This window comes from Myiozetetes cayanensis, unplaced genomic scaffold, assembly GCF_022539395.1.
Source record: "Myiozetetes cayanensis isolate MyiCay16 unplaced genomic scaffold, myiCay2020 scf3, whole genome shotgun sequence".
Lineage (NCBI taxonomy): Eukaryota > Metazoa > Chordata > Aves > Passeriformes > Tyrannidae > Myiozetetes > Myiozetetes cayanensis.
Window position 1 is genome coordinate 56,342,045 of NW_026087521.1, and position 19,464 is coordinate 56,361,508.

At 39.2% G+C, this 19,464-nt stretch overlaps 1 protein-coding gene across 14 annotated transcripts in view; it reads right to left on the reverse strand.

Annotated features, from left to right (window-relative positions):
- TBXAS1 (thromboxane A synthase 1) overlaps positions 1-19,464 on the reverse strand; it is a 266,105-nt gene that overhangs the window by 112,548 nt on the left and 134,093 nt on the right. For all 14 annotated transcript variants that reach the window (XM_050324636.1, XM_050324632.1, XM_050324635.1 and 11 more), the window contains one exon: positions 17,871-17,967. In XM_050324636.1, coding sequence (XP_050180593.1) covers positions 17,871-17,967 — 97 coding nt within the window. The remainder of the gene's footprint in view (positions 1-17,870; positions 17,968-19,464) is intronic.

Consider the following 19,464-nt stretch of genomic DNA (forward strand, 5'->3'; position numbering starts at 1 on the left):
CAAGGCACTTCCAAGCATTAGCTACGGCTGAGCAAGAGCTTTAAATCTGTATTGTCAAATTAAGCCCCTCAGATAGGGGTTAAATGCTTAGGACTTTCTGATTACTAGCAGAGGCAAGCTAGCCAGGCAAAGGGGAGGCTAAGCAATAGCTTAGTTTAAAAATATTGCTTGCATGCAAAATTTTTATTCAGAGAAGTCTATATATAAGTAATGTCATTTTTTTTCATGTATTTAATATTTTATTGACAATTTTGGTTTGATTCCTTTCACACAGATGTTGTAATACAGAAATAAACTTATAGAGGGGTCAGTCTAGCTTAACACCTCAAGCACTGGGAAACACTAAAAATAAACAAGTGGCAAACTGTGACTGAAAGTTGAAAGATGTTTTAAAGGGTTTCTATCAGTCTTCAAAGTCCCCACGTAACACCTAAAAATTGTTGCCTACTATCCCATTTCCTGTGTGATGACATCCTGATATACAAAATATTCTTCAAACTGTCATTTATCTATTTTGAAACAGAACGTTTGGGATTAATACTTCAGGCCAATGATCTCCAACATGTGCAAAACAACTGAAGGAAAAAGTATTTCACCTTTTTTCCCCCCAATGCCAAAAAGAAAATTTGAAAACAATGTCAAACAAAGCAGATACAAGTTTGCTTGTGAAGACTTCTCATGCTTAAAAAAAAACAAACAAAAAAAGCAAAACCAAACCAAAACAAAAAAATACATCCAAGATGCTATTTAAATCAAACTACTGAATAAAAGGGTTATCAAAAATTAAAAAGATGGATGTAGTTTCCAGCCTAGGAAATCAATCATGGACAGTCAGATGTCCAGAGGATATTCTATAGGAAATATCGCTCTACACTTGCCCTGTTCTTCTACTGTTTCTCTAAGCATATGCTGCTAGTCAGAGTCAGAATACTCTCTGGCCAAATACTTATCTTTTTATGTTACTTTGCCTTTAAAAAGTCATTCAGAAAAGAAAAACTTCAGGTCAGCTGTAATGGCAGGACGACAAGCTGTCAACAAATCACATTTGCAGTATCTGCTCAGCTGAAGAATTTGAATTCCCTGCATGCTACTTCACAATTGTTTCTAATTACATTGAGTGGATATTTACACATCAGGGAAAAAAATCCAAACTTCATGTATTAAGATCTCCACATCTACCTGTCAAAACATTAATGCATTTTCCTGATCACAGTAGCTGTTTTCATTCCTCATTTATTTGTCCCTCAAGAAGAGCTAGCTATAAAACTTTCTCAGGAGATGCAAAGCACACTTTCAGGATTTTTATCTTCCAAGATTTCATATTTGTGGTTATTTGTCTGGTTTCAATCAAATTAAAAAAAATAAATCCTAATTTATCAAAGCATGTCAAAGCATGCTTATATGAAATAGTGTTTGTACGTTTGCCTCTTACAAATTAATTTGAGCACATCAAGAATTAAGTGTTTGTTATAAGATAATTTCTAGAATAATAAAGACCCATTGCTCACAGATAATATTACAGGACTTATCATGAGTTCCCTGGAGCTTATAATTTCAGTAAAACAGCCTCACTTCACAAACAACCTGCAAGCAGACTGTTGCTCACATCGTTCTTATTTCACTTCTTCAAGAAGAGAAGCTAAAATGTTCCTCTGAGTATCAGCAAGTACCTCGTTCAAAATATATTAACAGTATCAGCTACTTTTGCATTCTCAAACATATTAGACTTGGAGTAGCAAGGAGTGCAGAGTATGAAGCATAAAGCACATCACCATATCTTGTCATCTTAAGAGTTCTCTGATAAGACAAAATTTTAAAACAACCAAAAACCCCACAAATTGGAGCCCACACCCCAGAGCTCACCAATCCCTTTCTTGACAAACAGGTCTCCTTCAAGGCAATGCATCATTTGGGGGGCCTGTTTCACACTCTGTTGCTTCAGTTTTACTGTGTTGTCACCACAACATAAAACTAAGGGGATGGGTCAGAGCCTGAGTTCTCCCCACTTATGTTGCCCAAAAAGCCAGCACTAGCATTTCAGGCACAGACAAGCTGGAAGCTCAGCAAATGCGGATCAAAACAGTGACAGAGCAGGATTTGGGATTTAGATTGTCTTTGAGTGCCCAGGGAAGTAGTGTGTGCCAGCCATGAGAATGAGACACCCGCAACCTTGCACTGAGGATTAACCCCACGAAAGCCAGGCACACACAGAAAGACAATGGACAACATGAGGGGAGGTTGCCTTAGTTTTGCCTGTTGGGATTTCCTATGTGAAGAAGAAAAGAGGTTTCACTCTCTAGAAGGACCACACACCAGTGGAATTGTCAGGTTGCACCCATACTCGGCACACACATCACACTTGATTGCAAGCACCCAGGAAATTATTAGTATTTACAAGTTATTTATATCTTTATAAATATAAAGCCAGTTTTATTGGTGGGTGGAAGCTGTAGCTCCCAACCATCAGTGTTGGCCAGCGCAGCACACACTCCCACACCACAAGAACTCATTTTGCATCTGCACAGCTGCTTCTCCCACACCTGAGGTTCACGCTGAATTCCCCCAGGATCCAACAGCCTGAAAAATAAAACAGATCTTGAAACTGAAAAAAAACAACCCTCTGTGACATGTCTAAAACCCTACTGATTTTCTACTTAGAATAAATCTTAACCCTAGGACAAACCTAAGTTCTTACAGCCAGAAATGACTGTCACTGCCGAAATACCACCACAGGTACCAAGGGAACTGATGAAAAAAAGTGAGGACATGAGAGCTGTCCCACTTGACCACTGAGGAGGGTAAAACCAAGGCTGTGCCATCCAACAGCCAGAGCATTTAAAGAACATCTAATGTAAGACAGTGAAACACCAACTAAAGAGGGAATATTCTTTTTAAAAACTCAAATCAAATATTAAACCAAACCAAACCAGAGTTATAGCAACTCAAATAAAGCCGTGTGGTTGCAAGAAACTGGAAAAAGTGCAAAATCAATTTCTTTCTCTGGGCTTTCTGGAAGAAAAAAAGGAGAAAAGCTCCAACAAAATATCTTGTTGTATATGTTTCTGGAACAAAATAACTTTACCTTATAAATTGAAACTACTTTTTATATTAAAAGCTGTAACTGAAACAAATTACTTTAATCAATGTGGGTTTTTTTTATTTTGGCTTTTGACTCTTCAAAATCAGCCACAACATGAAACATCTGTCTTCCCCACATTTCTTAATCAAATCTCAGAAATCACTAAGGTGATTTTTTTTTTTTTAATTATTGCTGCTGACAATATAGTATGCCATCTATTCCTACTGAAATCAATTACAATTATATTAGGAGGATACTAAGAGAGCAAAATAAAGCATTAAGAGGTTTGAAAATCTTAGGCTTAGTGCAGCTTTTGTATCCTCAAGCATATGCAAAAATGGGCCCAAATGGGTCCAATTATTCAGTTATGTTCTCCTACCTTTTTGACCATAGGATCTCCATTTGATTTTTCAAATATAAGATTTCTAGAGAAAATAATATCTTGGGAGGTTTTAGTATTACACATAAAAAAACCTCTTTCATGTGAAATGAATCAGTCACAAACTCAGGAGTCTCATCCTTGAAATGTAAAGCTCACGTGAAGACTTGTAGAAATTCTTAGTCATCTGTAGAGTCCTGTCAGCAGGGACAGATAGTAGTAAGTCAGTCTCCTTTAATAAATTTTTTTGAGTTTGTGTTTACTGAGATTCTTCAGGGGCTTATAAACTTAAGCAGTTTGGTCAGATTTTCAAAGTGGTTTTTATATCCAGCCCTTAACACTAGAGGGAACAAAGCCAAAACCAAAGAAACAGACTCTGAGTTTATTTTCCTCACAGTCGATAAATAACCCTAACTTTTCCCTAGGCATCATCTCCAAAATAGCAAGACCTTTTTGACTGAAAAGTTCTAAATGGAAAATATTAATTGAAGCAGTTAAACTATGATAATCTACTGAAAGGAAAACACTGTAATGGAAGACATGAGCAACTTTAATTATAGATCTCACCATTGCCTCTGCAACAATACAGCTTCTTTGGAACTGATGAAATACCAGTATAGTCCTGATGACATTAAAATATGACTGAAGGTCAATGACTGGTTAAACTGGAATGTTTCTGAGCCATTGTTAAATTATTCAGAATTATTTTAGGAAAGCTGCGTAAAAAGTGCAAGAGTGCAGTTTTAGCTTCATCTGAATGCACATACTGAGAATGGAAAAGCAAATTGGGAAACTGTTCTTTGCAATTGCCTTAAAAAGAGAAAAAAATAATATCTTGTGTACCTTCAACTTAAGATTTATCTAGCAAAGGAGAAGAGTGCAAGACAGTTCTTGTTTTTACTGCTTATTTCCCCAAACCCTTTTCTGCAAGAGCCCACATGAAAGTAAAAGAAGAGGAATGGAATATTATTTCAGCAAAGAATGTAGTTATTTTTGTTTCTATTGCTTAGCACCAGTGAGAGGAGGCTGGCAGGAGTAAATAATTAACAAGAATCAACAATCCTTTACTTTTGCTGCAGAATAGCTGTTGCCTGATCCTGGTAAATATGTTGCTGTGTATGTGTCTGTGGGGCCAAATGGAGTCTTCTCAAGCCATCCCCAAGCCTTCAGAAACAGAAGAATCAATGTGAAAATGAACAGTGGCCCCATGTGCTCCAAGTAGGGAGCACTCATTATGCTGGAGAGCTGGGAGTGAGCCATGCAGTGTAAAATTCTTACTTTTACACCTCTCATCCTCCTGGCTTTCCCTTTTAAGTTGGTGGATGTAACACTGAAAACACATCAGTAGTACCAGGAAGTGTCCTGCAACTTTCCTTGGTCATGGTCAGTAGCTCTGCATGAACAGAGTAGCACTTCCACAGCACCTGCAAAGCACACAGCAGCGTCTTCCCTTCCCAAGGCTCAGATCAGCCAACTATTTGCTATCAATTATTTACAACAAATGGTGCCAAGATATGTGGTTGCTAATATAAACAAAGAAGAATTCTCACCAGAGACTGAAATAATACCTGCCGACTCATTCTTCACTTACGATCCCCAAGATTTACGGTCGTAACACGCAGTCAGTGGTAAGCAGTGCACTGTCTCTAAATGTCCTTTCCTGTGGAGGTTTCATTCTCACAGAATGAATGTTACATGGAGTAGGTCACAAGCAAAAAAACCAGGATGGCGACAATTTTTGCTTAGAACAGATCTACTGGAGTTAATCACCGGGTAGAAGAGAACTTTCCACGCTTTGGTCAGAGAACCACTACAAACCAGCTGCATCAATTTAAGATGCTACGACCCCACCAGCTGTTCACCGCCCCCCCTCTATTGGAGATAACCACCATTGAAATGGAGCTGGTGGAGCGCCCTTGTGAGCACTCATCGTCTGCTTCAGTGCCAAGTCAGCCTGTATAGTTTTGAAAAAGTCCACGTTGACACATAAACTAAGATGAATTAGCTTCTTAGCTGAACCAGATGAGGAATGCTCACATGATCCATTTTGTAGGTCTCACTGTGGGAATGGTAAGTCCGGCTAAGACATCTTAACAAAAGGTTGTTAGCGTTGTGCTAGATAAGAATATTATCATTATATCATCAAAAAAAAAAAAAGGAAAGGAAGAAACCTTTCATACTTCTAACTTCAAGTATAAACACAAAGGCAGGTAAATGGATTAAGCAATCTGGATGAATGTCTAAAGAGAAAATTATTCCCACTATTTTGAAGATGACAATACTACCTTTAAATGAAGAGCAGAGGCTTGCAAGGATTATTGTAATACTGCCCACATGTATCACATTAACTCTCACTGAAGAGGATTGAACTTCACTTGCACACAGACAAGTCCCCAGACAGAACTCTTATCACATTCAAAACAAAAAGTTTACCCTTTAAAAAAAAAAAAAAATTCACCTGTTGGCACTACAGTTAATAGAAAGGGTTCAAAATGGGGTGGAGTAGGAACAGATTTGGAGCCAATGGGAGAAATGATGCTCAGATGCAACCTCTGGCACTGCAAGTCACCACAGCACTGGTTGCTGGAGGCTGGGCAGATAAGCCAGAAGGAAGATTACTGTCACTTTCTGTCCTGCTGTTATGATAGTTTTCTGAACTCTGCTGCTGGCCACCTCTGAAAGAGGACACTCAACAAGGCTACACAGATCTTAGGCATGATACATGACAACGATTCAAATATCATTTATTGCCATGTCACATCCACTCCAGTGCTGAACTTCCAGGCTTCTAGGTATGTACATGTAAATCACTTTTCTGTGCTGTGAAACATCACTTGCATAGACCTGAGACAGTTCATCTATCATCAGATGCTTCAAACGGACCTTTTGTACAGGAGCAGCTGAGTTACCTCCAAATGTGGTTAAGGACATGGAAACAAAGCAAAGTGCTGGGTCTGAACTCTGATTGTTCAAGCATGTAAAAAAGGCCAACTCAAATGTGATCTGAGCCTATGTCAATTCTGGAACAAGTGACAAACTAATTACTCTACTAAACAAAAGCAGCCTGGGAAAGGCAGGAATCAAAGGACATGACACTCTACGGTATGTCAAGAATAGAGAAAAGTGAGAAAACTGTAAACAAAACAACCAATCTGCTACTGTCAAGTAACAGTATCAGAAGTCGGAAATGAGGGACTGTTAAAAACCTGGGCTATTAGACTGAATAAGCTTCAGAAAAAATATTCTTACAGCATACATCCCAAGAAGTAGGATAAGTTAATTTCCCTTTAAAAACAACAAATCAACAGAAATCAAAGGTCAGGACCAGCAAAGACCAGCACAAACTGCATCTCTACTCCACCTACTCACAACACAGTCAACTAAGGATAGGATTAGATAAGGAAGCAATGCTGTATTTAAACAGGAAGAAATATTCATCAGACTTAAGATTTCACATATTTTATCCAGTGGTAAAACATGTTCTTTAAATAAGGAACAGAGCCCTAGGAATAGATAGTCCTTTCCTGCCTGTAAGTGTTGCTTGTCTTCAGCATTATTATTCAGTATTAAAAAAAAGTGCTGCAAACCCAGTAAATAAATAGCCAATGTAAGTTTGATGAAAGATTGGCTCAGAAGACTGCTTTTGGCCCGAATAGAAAGATATGCTTTCATCCTGTTTTGACTATACTCATACGTTTACCTAACATAATTGGATGTAGTTAATATTGCAGGAGCCTTCAAGCAGCGCACATTTCCCTCATTAGTGGGTTTAAAGCCTTAATGATATCTCCTGTGCTGCAGAAAAGCCCAGTGTAGGCTTTAAAAGTGATTGGCAAGTTTCAACGGGAGAAAAACTGGGGGAAGGGAAGGCAAAAGCTAATAAAACTCTGATCTTGTTTTCTTCAGTTGTTTAGTAAGATGAAATTTTGCAAATAAAGAAAAAAGAGGTGAGGATAAACATGCCAAAATAGATAATTTCAAAAGCTGATCTTACAGTAACTCAAAGAAACATGTGAAAGAAACAGGGAGTGGGTAGAAAGAATAAGTGGCGCTTCATGTACCTGTAACACATTAAGACACATGCATAGTTAGTCCTACATAAACTTCTGATGCCATAAACAAGTGCATATGCACAGCATATTGTCAAATCAGCATCTTCCTACACCTGCAGCAAAACTACCTTTTAGTAGTTTCATTATGCAGTATTCACCCCCACACACACTTTGTCTCAATAGAGTTGGCAGGGAAGCCTTGCATTTAAGAAACAGAACGTCACAATATACCACTAAGTACATGCAAAGGGTTTGGGGTTTTGTTGTTTGTTTGTTTTGTTGGTTTTTTATTGACTAATTTTGACCATTTTCCAGGAACAGAAATTTCACAGGCTGATTTAGTTTCAAAAGAAGCGTAATTATGTACAGCTGTATTCAGTACTTCTTTACTGCCTTGAACAAGCAGTGAAAGGGAGATTTGCACACATTATCAGCCACTATCATTAGTGCTGCAAGTACGTAATCCATCTGGTGTTCTGGTGTCTACCTAGGAGCAGGTATTGAACCAATGATGGCTGCAGTATAATAGCATAGAGAAAGAGTGCTAAAAATGAACAAAACAACACAGCAACCCCAGTCATTTCTCGATATGAGACTGTCCTTGCATTTGTGTTCTCCCATGGTTCCACAAACCATCTTTATATGTATAGGCGTGGAGAGTGGAGAATTAAAAATGTAAATTTCCTCAACATGCGGATTTGCAGTCTTCACAGGGGAAAAGGTAGCAGGATACCATGGTGATGGCAGCACTGCAGCCCATTAATAAACCAGAGAAAGACTCAGGGATAGATTCAAATACTTAGACCCATGCTGAAAAATAACTCATTTCATAATAACTCCTGGAAAAAATAAGAGGACTGTACATCTCAACCTCAGCTGTGGTCTCAACCTGCTGATTCATCATTTTTTGATGGGGGACAAGGAAAGAGGAAACTTGTTTTCAAGTCTTCTAATCTCCTTACAGTCAGTTGCATTGCTTTTATATTGCCAAGGTTTATGGCCCACAGCATCTGAAAATAGACAACTAATGTCTAGAAAAGAGAAAAGGTGGAAAGTTTTTATTTTGTATTCCATCTGTGTGTAACCCATCTGTTTTCACCACTACTGCTAGCCCTTCATACAGAAGGTAGCAGCCAGTTTTATTTGCAATCTTACCTGGAAGTGTGACAAATATTAGTGTTTACTTACTCAATTAAAGATCCATAAATCTCAAGCAAACAAATTCACATGACCTACCTGGACAACAATACAGCAGCCAGCTAACCCAGCAGCCTCAATAGAAGTGTGGCTTTCTCAAAAGCCCTGCTACAGCCTTGCCACCACTGCTGGGGATATGCTGAGAGCTTCCTCCAGTCACAACAGCACAGGAAACCTTCCTCAAACTGCAAACTACCTCAGTCATCACTCAGAGGAAATACGTTGTCAGCTAGAGCGCCTCTCCAAGTCAGTCAACAGGACCATCCTTTAGATAATTGGACTTTACTACAGTCAGTGTTCAAAGACTGATTGCTTGTAAGCTGTTCAGTGGTACTCTAACCCATTTTTATTTATATCTTCCTAAACTTTCAGAAATCTTTATCAAATACTTAAATGTGTGAGAAGCAAAGAATCACAGTGAGTTAGGAGGGACCCAAAAGGATCATTGATTCCAACCCTTAGCCTTCTTGCATGGGACCATCCCCAAGAATCACACCATGTGCCTGAGAGCATTGTCCAAATGCTTCTTGAACTCTGTCAGGCTTGGTGCTGTGACCACTTCCTTGGGGAGCCTGTTCCAGTGCCCAATCACCCTCTGGGGGAAAACCTTTTTCTTATATCCAACCTAAACCTCCCCTGACACAACTTCAGGCCATTCCCTTGGGCCCTGTCACCGGTCACCACAGAGAAGAGATCAGTGCTTGCCCCTCCTCTTCCCCTCATGAGGAAATTGTAGACTGCAATGAGGTTTCACCATCTTTTCCATGAGAGGCACAGTGAAAAACAAAGTCTCCTATTTAAGGGAATATCCTAATTCTGGGTAGACTATGAATAAACATACTTATGTATATACACACTCATGGCCCACTGAATTAAATGAGAAGAATGTGAATAGAAGTAAGCAAATGCTACCATCTTATTATGTATAGTGGTGTCATGGTTTAGGAATGGTACTCTCCAGGTCAGTGCCCCCACTGAGACTCTGCAAACCACACTGTCACTCTCTCGCTCTCCCACTTTCCTTCCCCTCCTCCCTGCAGGAGGATGAAGAGGAGAATTGGAGGCAAAAAGGCAAAGATCGCAGGTTGAGAGGAGAACAAATTACTGGAAATAGTAATGAGATGAGAAAATGAACAGTAACGACAACACTGACAGAGGGTACAAGAAAAGAAATTATTCACACGGAAACCCCCTGGCAACAGACAACACCGTATGGCTCTCCAGAAAAGCATCCCTTCCCTGTCCCCCTCTATATCACCATGAGGTTATATAGAATAACCTGTGGGTTCTGGCCATGCACCTTCCTGGTTATCACAAAAAATTCAGCCTGTCCTGGCTGGGATCAGGACAAGTGGTCAGCAGAAGCACATGCCAGGTGTTCCAAGGTAAGTACAGATGAGCTTTCCCATTTTGCAGGACAGAGATTTCACTTGGTTTCCTGTTCTGAATTAGAATCACAAATAAAAATTACAAGCTTGAGAGATGATAATCCTCAAATACATCCAATTGAATCTGATAATATTAACTGTTCTACTTTAGCATTTTTTTAATACTTCAAAATAGAAACGTACTTAAAAAGAAAAAAAGAGAGTTTTTCATTAAAACTTTCTAATCTACATTTCTGAAGCTTCTTTTAAGAACAAACAAAAACCCTCCCACCACAACTACTTGAATTAACAGATAAACCAAATCCCAATCCATTGCCATCAGTCCTAAAGCACTAACATTCGCTAACGATACTGTTCAGCTGGAAATTCCCAATATAGTCTTTTACATGTATTAAGGTGACAAAGCACTTCCTAAATGCTTTGCCCTTGTGAACACAGGAATTCTGCAGCAAAGCCAAAAACTGAGCTCAGAGCTCCTCAATCCCTACCTAGAGCCCTAATCACAAAACCAGACTTCATCTCACCAGGATTCAGATGATCAGGTGGTTCACAGAACGGCCTGCTAATACATCAGTTCTTTCTTTAAGGGTAACTGAAGCCAAAGTCTGATTAATTTTACAGTCAACAGCAGTGATCATTTGAGAACATTAGTTTTCTGCTATTAGCTTCAGCATATGGGGAATAAGGGGCGATTTGTTGTGCATGCATAAAAAGACTTACATAGTGTGAAAGAAATGACCCTCTCAAAATTTATTATTTTAATTTTCAAGTTTCTATTGCAAGCATATGCACTGCTACTTTAAAACATTTAAACCAAACTGAATTTAATTGCTCAGAAAAATTAACGTGCAAGCTCTGAAAGCAAAAAAGAGGAAAGAAAAAAGAAATCCAGAATTAAAAGCTATTTTACCAGGTATAGAAGGCAGCAAAATAGTTACATGTATATGGACAAGGCTAGAAAGGTATTCTAGCATGTCTAGAAGACAGCCATGGAAACTCACTTGGGAAAGCAAGCAGATACATCATTATGGTGGTTGAGCCTCAGTGCTCCTGAACCATCAGGTCAAAACAAGGATAAGAGCCCTTTCTCAGCTTCCTGGCGTGGACTGGCACTGGAAAATCACTCAGACATCTGGGCTTACATGGCTGTACAACAGCACACACAAATATGCAGTCAAACAAATTAATATTAAACAGATAAGTGCTATATAGTCAAATGCATTCCCTGCTAACATAATTCCCTTTCTATAATGATACTGCACCAGCCAAGATTTCAAACCAACTATGACCTAGAAGCTGTAGAAAACTGCTAGGTAAAAAATTCGCTGCTTGGACACCTTTTCACTTATCCTCGTAAAGCACAGAATGATTTTTGGAAGCACCAAATATTCTTAGGTAGTGAGATCAAGGCTTGTTGTACATGTGGCAGGACTGATGCTTGGGTTAGTACTAAAAAGTCAGGGAGGGAAGAACATCACGGCTCTGTATCACAAACAACCGGATATTCAAGGCATGGCCTGCCATCAGGTGTGACGGCTTTACAGCATCAGGAACCGAAATGTCGCCATGGCATGCACAAAGAGGCACGTTTTGTGAAGATTCTATAATAAGATATAGCACAGCTGATGTCTACAACACTCTAGCAAGGACTAGAGATTCAGCCTCTCCTCAAATCACAAAGAGACCCCAAATCAATATGCATGCATCTGCATGCCTCCATAAATATATACAGGAACATGCACACATGCCCACATGCAGGTGTACCAACTAATCTTGGGACATGGTGTCTCCAGAGGTGTTGTGCTGGTCATATTTCATGTCCTATTTGAACCAAACAAAAACTAAGATGAAACAAAATGAAGAGATAGAAAAATGAAAAAAACCCCATATCTAAGCAGACTGAGGCAGCCTAACAAATTTAAAGCACATTCCTTCTCTCTGCAGCCACAAAACCCCGGAACTTTTCAAAACTAAATATCACAATCAAACTATTTACATGCACCAGAACATCACTTGTCTACTAAACCACCCCACTGAACAGTCATTTTAAAGGGCGGGAAAATTAAGACCTTGTTTAATATATATTTACCATTTTTTCTCATTTGTGTGAATAATTTTCCAAGTATTGGCTTACCCGCTGTCACACTGTGTGTCACTGGTGCTCCAAACCACCACACGAAGGTAAGCTTACAGCAAAGCTCATTCATACTCTGTTTACAAAGTGAGTTCATCGGACTTTACAACAACAATTTCTAAATAAACTAAGAAATTCACATGAAAGGGATGACGATGATAGCACTGACACACCCGGAAATAATCCTAGGAAGTTTCATTTGAAGAAAAGAAACATTTCTAAACCAAACAGCCAAGAGTACAGGGTCAAGTCAGCATGTATATGTGTCTTTTGGCAACAGTACACAATTGTTCATGCCTTAACTATTTTTACATTACATGTCTCCAAATAAGTATGTTAGTGGGTTCATTTTGCAAAATAAAAACTGTATTTGTGAGAGAGATACTGAAGAAACAGCCCAGCCCACAAGCTGGATCAGGCTCTGGGTTTGGATACACAGCTGCATTAGCACTGTTTACTGAAAGACAGCACTGTGGGGCTGATGCCTGTTCTTTAAAAATCAAGTAAGATCTTGCACAAGACACGCAAGTGATCTTTTACTTGCAGAAGACCAAGAGCACAGAGGCACACAAGTCAGTTCCTGAGGCACCACACCGAGTTGTTTGAAGCCAGTTGTACATCCAAGTCCTGCTCTGGAGACACATAATCACTATCAGCCAGTGTAGAGTCATCTAAAGGTAATAGAAGTACGTTGGTTTATGCTGACTGAGGGCCTGACCCAAAATCTACAGAATTGTAGGTTGTTGAGTTTGGAAGAGACCTCTGGAGGGCCTCTGGTATCAAATTTGGATAGATCTTTTGATACAATAATATGAAGACACTTTTTCTTCCCCTCTAGCGTGAGACCAGAAAGAACAGCTAATTCAGGGCTATGTCAGACATCCTGGACCACAACTGAACAAGATGCAAAAAATAGCATCCTTCCTACTTTGTGGTTGTATTTTATTTGTTTAATAGCATAGGTAAGCCTGAAGCTTTATAGGTCTACCAAAATAAAGATGAAGTCAACAGCTTAGTGTAACAGACAAATTCTACATGTGAAAAGAGCAATCAGATCTCATGTGAATGAACTAGAAGGACAGACAAGCAAAAAGAAAAGAAGCTCAGGCAACTTGCTTTTCCTTCAGGAGGGATACAAGGAATTTGTACTGCCGTGTTTTATCAACATTCATGCTACTTTTTTGTTCTTTTACAACTTCATTATTGTTTGCTCTTAATCCATTATTACTTTTTCCACTGTAACAGCAAAACTCCTGATGAGAAAACAGTGATGTTTTTTACACAAAAACAGTGATGTTTTCTCACAGCTATTGTAATGGGTGTAGATTTTTTAATTTAAAAATATCATCCTCATCCAGCTGGTATGCATGCAGATTTAAGGATTTGGTCTGAATAAACCACTAGTTTCCACTTGTGATAGCCACATGAATCCTAGCAGAACACTGACTCCAGTAGCCTGGCAAACCTTCACTAGCCAGTACTTACCTCTGTATTAGGGCTTGTTGATCCACATTTTTAGCAAATATTTTGACATACAGCTTCTGAATTATTTTAATTATATATGAGGTAATGTTTCTCTTAACGTTGCTCCACCTTAACATTCTGCTCCTACATTTTTAAAAGTACACTTTCACGATTCTCAAGTACTTATTGAAAAACAAATTTACAATGCAGAAACTAAAAACAATTTCAAAACAGATTATGTATTGTTATCCCACCTGGCAGAATGCAACAAACATCATAATCCTATCTCACTTGCAACACAGTAATGCAGTTAATAATGGTCCTAGTGCTCTTAAAAGGAAACTTCCATTCAAGAGACAACACAGTTGTGAGAAAAAGGTACCATTTACTGCAGCACAGCCCTGCCTAAAATGCAGGCTGAGGTTTCCATGGTTAACCTAAATTAAAATTAATTCAATATTTTTTGGCAGAATGTCTATAAACTAATTTTCATATTTTCTTCTTCAACTATAATTAAAAACATAGGAGAAAGGCTTCATACGCCTCAAGTATGAAGGTATATTACAGTAGACATTTTTGGCTTTAAATTGCTACAATGCTTACTTTAATTGAGGCAAAATTAAGTGGGAAAGTAGAATGTCATGACTGCCTTCTGTGATTATACAGTTAATACACATACCCCATGCCTACAGGGCAATAACAGCCTGCATGCTAAATTTGGTTGCATGTTCTAGAAGGATGTGAACCTTAATGCAGATTTGATCTGCAGTCACCATACATTTCTGTTGCAAGAATTACTAATCAGCAATTCAGAAACAAGAGAAGATAGCAAGGGAACCTAATAGACTTTTTACAGCAATATTCAAAAGATATTAATAGTAAAGATGTGAAATGTATAATATCAAAGGGAAACGTAACTGAATAAAATGAAGAGTAGTTTGGCTTGTGTTCACATGCAAGGTCTGCTTTGTCTATATAATCAGTGAGCAGGCAGATTCAATGTGAGAAAAGTGCACAAATGGTCCAGGTCTCTCTGGATGTGAAGAAAGGACAAGAGATGCATCCAAAAGAATCCTCTCAGCAGATTAAAACCACTCTGATTCCATAAAGGCCTTCTGATGACTTCCTAGCAAGTAGTCCATAAATGCACAATCCCAGATTAAGGTCATCTTTCTCACAAGCACTCAAAGGCATGACATCACATTACAAACAGCTTTAATAAAAGCTGTTAGAGTTCACTGAATCATCATCTTACTGGCTTCTGTCTATCAAGTACATCCACTATTTGCAACTCTTCACAATAATCATCTACTAAACCGAATACATACACACTCTAAAATTAATTGGAAAAGCAGTAAAATAAACATGAAATATAAACTTTTTCCTCACTTCGCTTCTAGAATTAGAACCACACCCTGAAACGCAGCGACATTTTGTTAACATACAATTGCTACAACTGCTACTGGAGGTGGTGAGTGATTGCCTTTGCAACATTGTGGGTTAGACAACTCTCACATCTGGAGGATGAAGTACAATCTTGGTTTAGGAAAGGTATGTGGAGAGGTGGGGAAGAAAAGTGTATGTGTGTTTTCCTGAGGCCTGTTCAAATGCAGTAGTCTTACCCACTTTCCCATCCTTCTTACTCTAAAAGGCTGATACTCTTAAGCTAAAAAGAGGGTTTGGGTTGAAATAATAAGCATGTGCCATGTCTGGACTGAAACATATTAGCCTAGGTTTTTGAATAGCACTGACTCCAAAATAAATTCTATAACCACTTTTCAGTAAACAATTGGGAAAGGAATTGGTAAAATAAAGTAGTGGGATCTATTTCGTGTTTTGAATTCTCCACTAGCAAACAGAAACCCTCACTTAAAATAGAGGAGTTTGCTTTGACTAATTTAAAAATATACAAACAGAAGCAACCCTACTAAGAGTCTTAAAACTACCTTTATTCAGACAATGTGAGAAGAAAGAATTCTATTACTTGGAAAGCACTTTTCTCACCTCACCTTTCAACCATTATTTGCATACAACCCAAATCACACCTGGATAAATTCCACTGGCCTTCCTTACATACCATCATTATTTATTTTCATGTGGAACAGTTAATGTAAAGGATATTCTAATACTTCACCCAGACAGCTGATTGCAAATTAAACAGGAGACAGAGCTTCCACTGTGAAAACTCCAGAGGGGAAAAAGATCCACAGGTTAAATGTGGGAGGACCCAGAAAGAGAGGGCTGCTTATCCTCAGTAAGTGAAAAGTAATGGCTAGAAAAAGCAGAGAACAAAGTGGAAAGTGAGAAACAATGATCAAAGTTTGTAGGTATGTGAGATGATCATAAAACAATTAGATAGAAGCATGTAAGATGAAGCAAGTTCATTTGAATTAGACTCACAGGCATTAAGCAAGCCAGAAATAGCAACACTGCACAGGTCAGAAACTGTTAATTTTTCTAAAAGGCAGGCTAGGAGTTAAATTTCTCATCTGTCACAGGCTTTCTGGTTAATGGCAGGGATGTCACTCGGTCTGTGTCTCAGTCCCTCATCAATAAAGCTGGATGTTGTACAGAAAAGCCACAAATGATTCAGGTGACAGTCACTTGATAAGGGCAAGATATGAGCCTACAGAGACAGCTATACCTCACAGATCCCTGCTGAAGAAAACAAAAAGGAGAGAGAGGAGGAGAGGGAGAGAGAGAGAGACTGGCTACAATGACGACCTACCTACCTACCTTAATGTTAGAGAGGAACACAAATGCCCATGACAGATGGACATACAACCACAAGAAAGATAAAAGTCTGAGCACAAAAAGCCTGAAGAAGAAGAAGAAAAATTTCACCAGCTGAGAAGGGTGGTAATACAGAGACAGGTATATTCAAATGATAAGGCTGACTATAATTAAAAGCAGAACAAATCTCTGAGATTACTCTCAAAGGAATGCCCTCTAATTTCAGGGAGGTGTTCTGTGGTTACTAGCCACTGCTAGGAATAGTGAATACAGTCTATTAGTATCAAATATACATGAGAAAAGCATGGGAAAGTTATGGACAGGAAGAAATAGGATGTCTGCTTGCAGTGGAAGAAAGGAAGGGTTGGGAAACTTCTTCAAGTACAGAGAAAATGGAGAAAAGACCCTTGTCACACACAGCTTCAGCCTAAGAAGCCTAAAAATAGATTAATACATTCAGGTGTGACTTGTGGGCAGAATGGAGGACAACTTGTACAAGTAGTTATTAAATAAGATACAGGTAGTCACAAGAGGAACCTCATGTACCAAAAGAAGCAAGCAAAGAAGACAAGCAGTCTGCAAACAGATTATCTTATTGCAGAGAGAATCAAGGGGCAGAGGAGACAGACAGTTGATCAGAGATGAAATTTTCCCTGAGGGCACAAACAACCCTCCAGAATACATGTGAGTTTATTTGAGAAGGTTTGAGCATATAAGGGGGCCAGAGGGAAACATGGGAATAAGTGGCACTGAGGCAGCAAGTGATCACAGTGACAGTATTTCTTCATAAAATGCTGAGCAACTCCCGGAAATCCTTACTATCCCCTCTGGACATTGCCCCTCATTATTTGTTCTCAGCAGAAAAAGAGCTTTTCAAGATGTACGTTTGTAACCAACAGCATATGTATAAGTTCTTGCTAAGTCCAACTTCCTTCTTTGCTATTTATTATTTTCAGAGTGGTAAGTATGATTAAGTAATATACAATGACTGTGAGAGGCATATCCTTGTCCCAGGTAAACTTCTCCTGCCCTATAAAGTCTAAAAGCACAAAACAGATCAGGGGTGGGAGAAAGCAAATAATACCATCTCCCTATTGCAGACTGAGAACTGAGGGAGAGAGCTAGGAAGTGAATTTCCCAGGATTTCACAGGAAGTCACTGGCAAAACTAGATATTGAAACCCTCTCTCTTCAATATCTATCTGGTGCTATCACATTGCAGTGTATCTCTTCTAAGGACATTCCCTTTCATTCTCAGAGTGTTCTGGTGACAAGTCTTAGACTGAATGTATATACTGAGTGTATACAGCTTAAAGTCTTGTTGTACACCACATTGTACATTTCTCTCTCTCTCTTTCCAACTTCCTTGCAGCCACTTTTGGTCTGCGCTCAAATTAGCAGTGCTACCACCTTCATCCACAAAGTCAACGTTTTTATGTACTTACAGTTCTGTTGGTGAAGTTACTGAAGTCTGTCACTAAGATTTGCTTGATCATGTCAGGTGAGGAGACCACCACAAACATCTGGCGACCAATGTAATACCTACAAAGAAAGAGTCAATTTAGCAGAGAGTGACAACAGAGAACCATCTCCTTCCCTAAAAGACCTCTTTTTGCTTGAAAATACTTGCCATGATCAAATATCACAGAAAACATATTCCCTTTGGTAAGCAGTATTTTTCCCCAGTCCTCTCAACAATTAAATTAAGATGCATGGTCCTGGAATTTAAAGGAAACAGCTTAAAATCTTTCACTGATTAATCAATACTCATCCAACATTTTAATGTAAAGGTTTGTACAGTCTATGCACACTCTGAATGCTGTACAAAGTGATGCAGTATCACTAAACCAAACAATAGAGAAGCAAAACATTAGCAATCAACAACCCGAATAATCCTTGAAGACTTACAAAATAGATTTTCCTGCAGTTAGCCACATGATGGCAAGGCCTTGTCTACAATGAGCATTTCTAGAAGTCCCCCCCAGTGTGACTGCAATAAAGGCACACTTCTCCGCTTCTACTAGCACTGGAACTGTGTGCATCTCAGACCCCAGGCTCTGTATCACCATGGACATAACAGATACCGTCTGAACCTTACGTTATACCAATAGGGAGGGGGAAAAAAAAGAAGGAGAGGTGGGGGAAAGAAAAAAGAATTGTTTACCAAGTCTAAGGAAATTAATAAAGCTTTAGAAGAAGAATAGGTGATAGGGGTGTCTCTGCCTGTACACCGTCTATCTCCCTGCTCCCAGTTTAATCTGATCTTGTGCAGCCATGGTATGTCCTTGCGTGTCTTCACATTGTTCTGGAAGCTGCAGAGGTACTGGGACCCAATCCAACACCACAACTCCTAGGGGTGCAGACCTCCCTTCTCCAGCACCCTTCCCTCCAAGGCCCACAGGTACTTCCTGCTTGGTTGTTCTCCCAGGGAAGGAAGAAGTACCACTAGCAAGTAGAGGTTGCTTGCAGTCCCTACCTTTGCTGGTTGCTGGACCAGAAAGATTACTCAGGTGGTGCTGTCTTTCCTCCACCAGGAGAAAGGAAGAAGAGGCTGGAGGCAGGCACAGGAGGGATAGGCAGCTCATAGCAGAACACAAGAGCAACACCACAGATGCTGCAAAACCATGGTAATATCTGTGCCTAATCATTTTTGTATGATATAGCTTAGTATCAATATATTGCTTATCACCTGTCTACATTGCAGCAACTGAATAGACAAGCAAACCCTGGGCTGAATTAAATATAGTAACTAGAGGTTCCCATGGCAATGAAGCTGCAGCAGCCCAGTTTCTCCAAGGGCAAACAAATCAGACAAATATCTGGATTCCAAAGCAAGGTTTCACAGACTACCTTGACGCCCCTATCACCAAAACTCATAACAAACAAATGGCAAAGAAGAGTAAGAACACAATTTTCTTCAGGAAGATAGATATCATCTTTTCTTCTCTGGTGGGTTTCCAGAGGAAACTTTTATTTCCCAAATGCAATCCACAGGCTCTACTCAAACCTTAGATGTGGGTGGTGCAGTCTGTAAAGGTA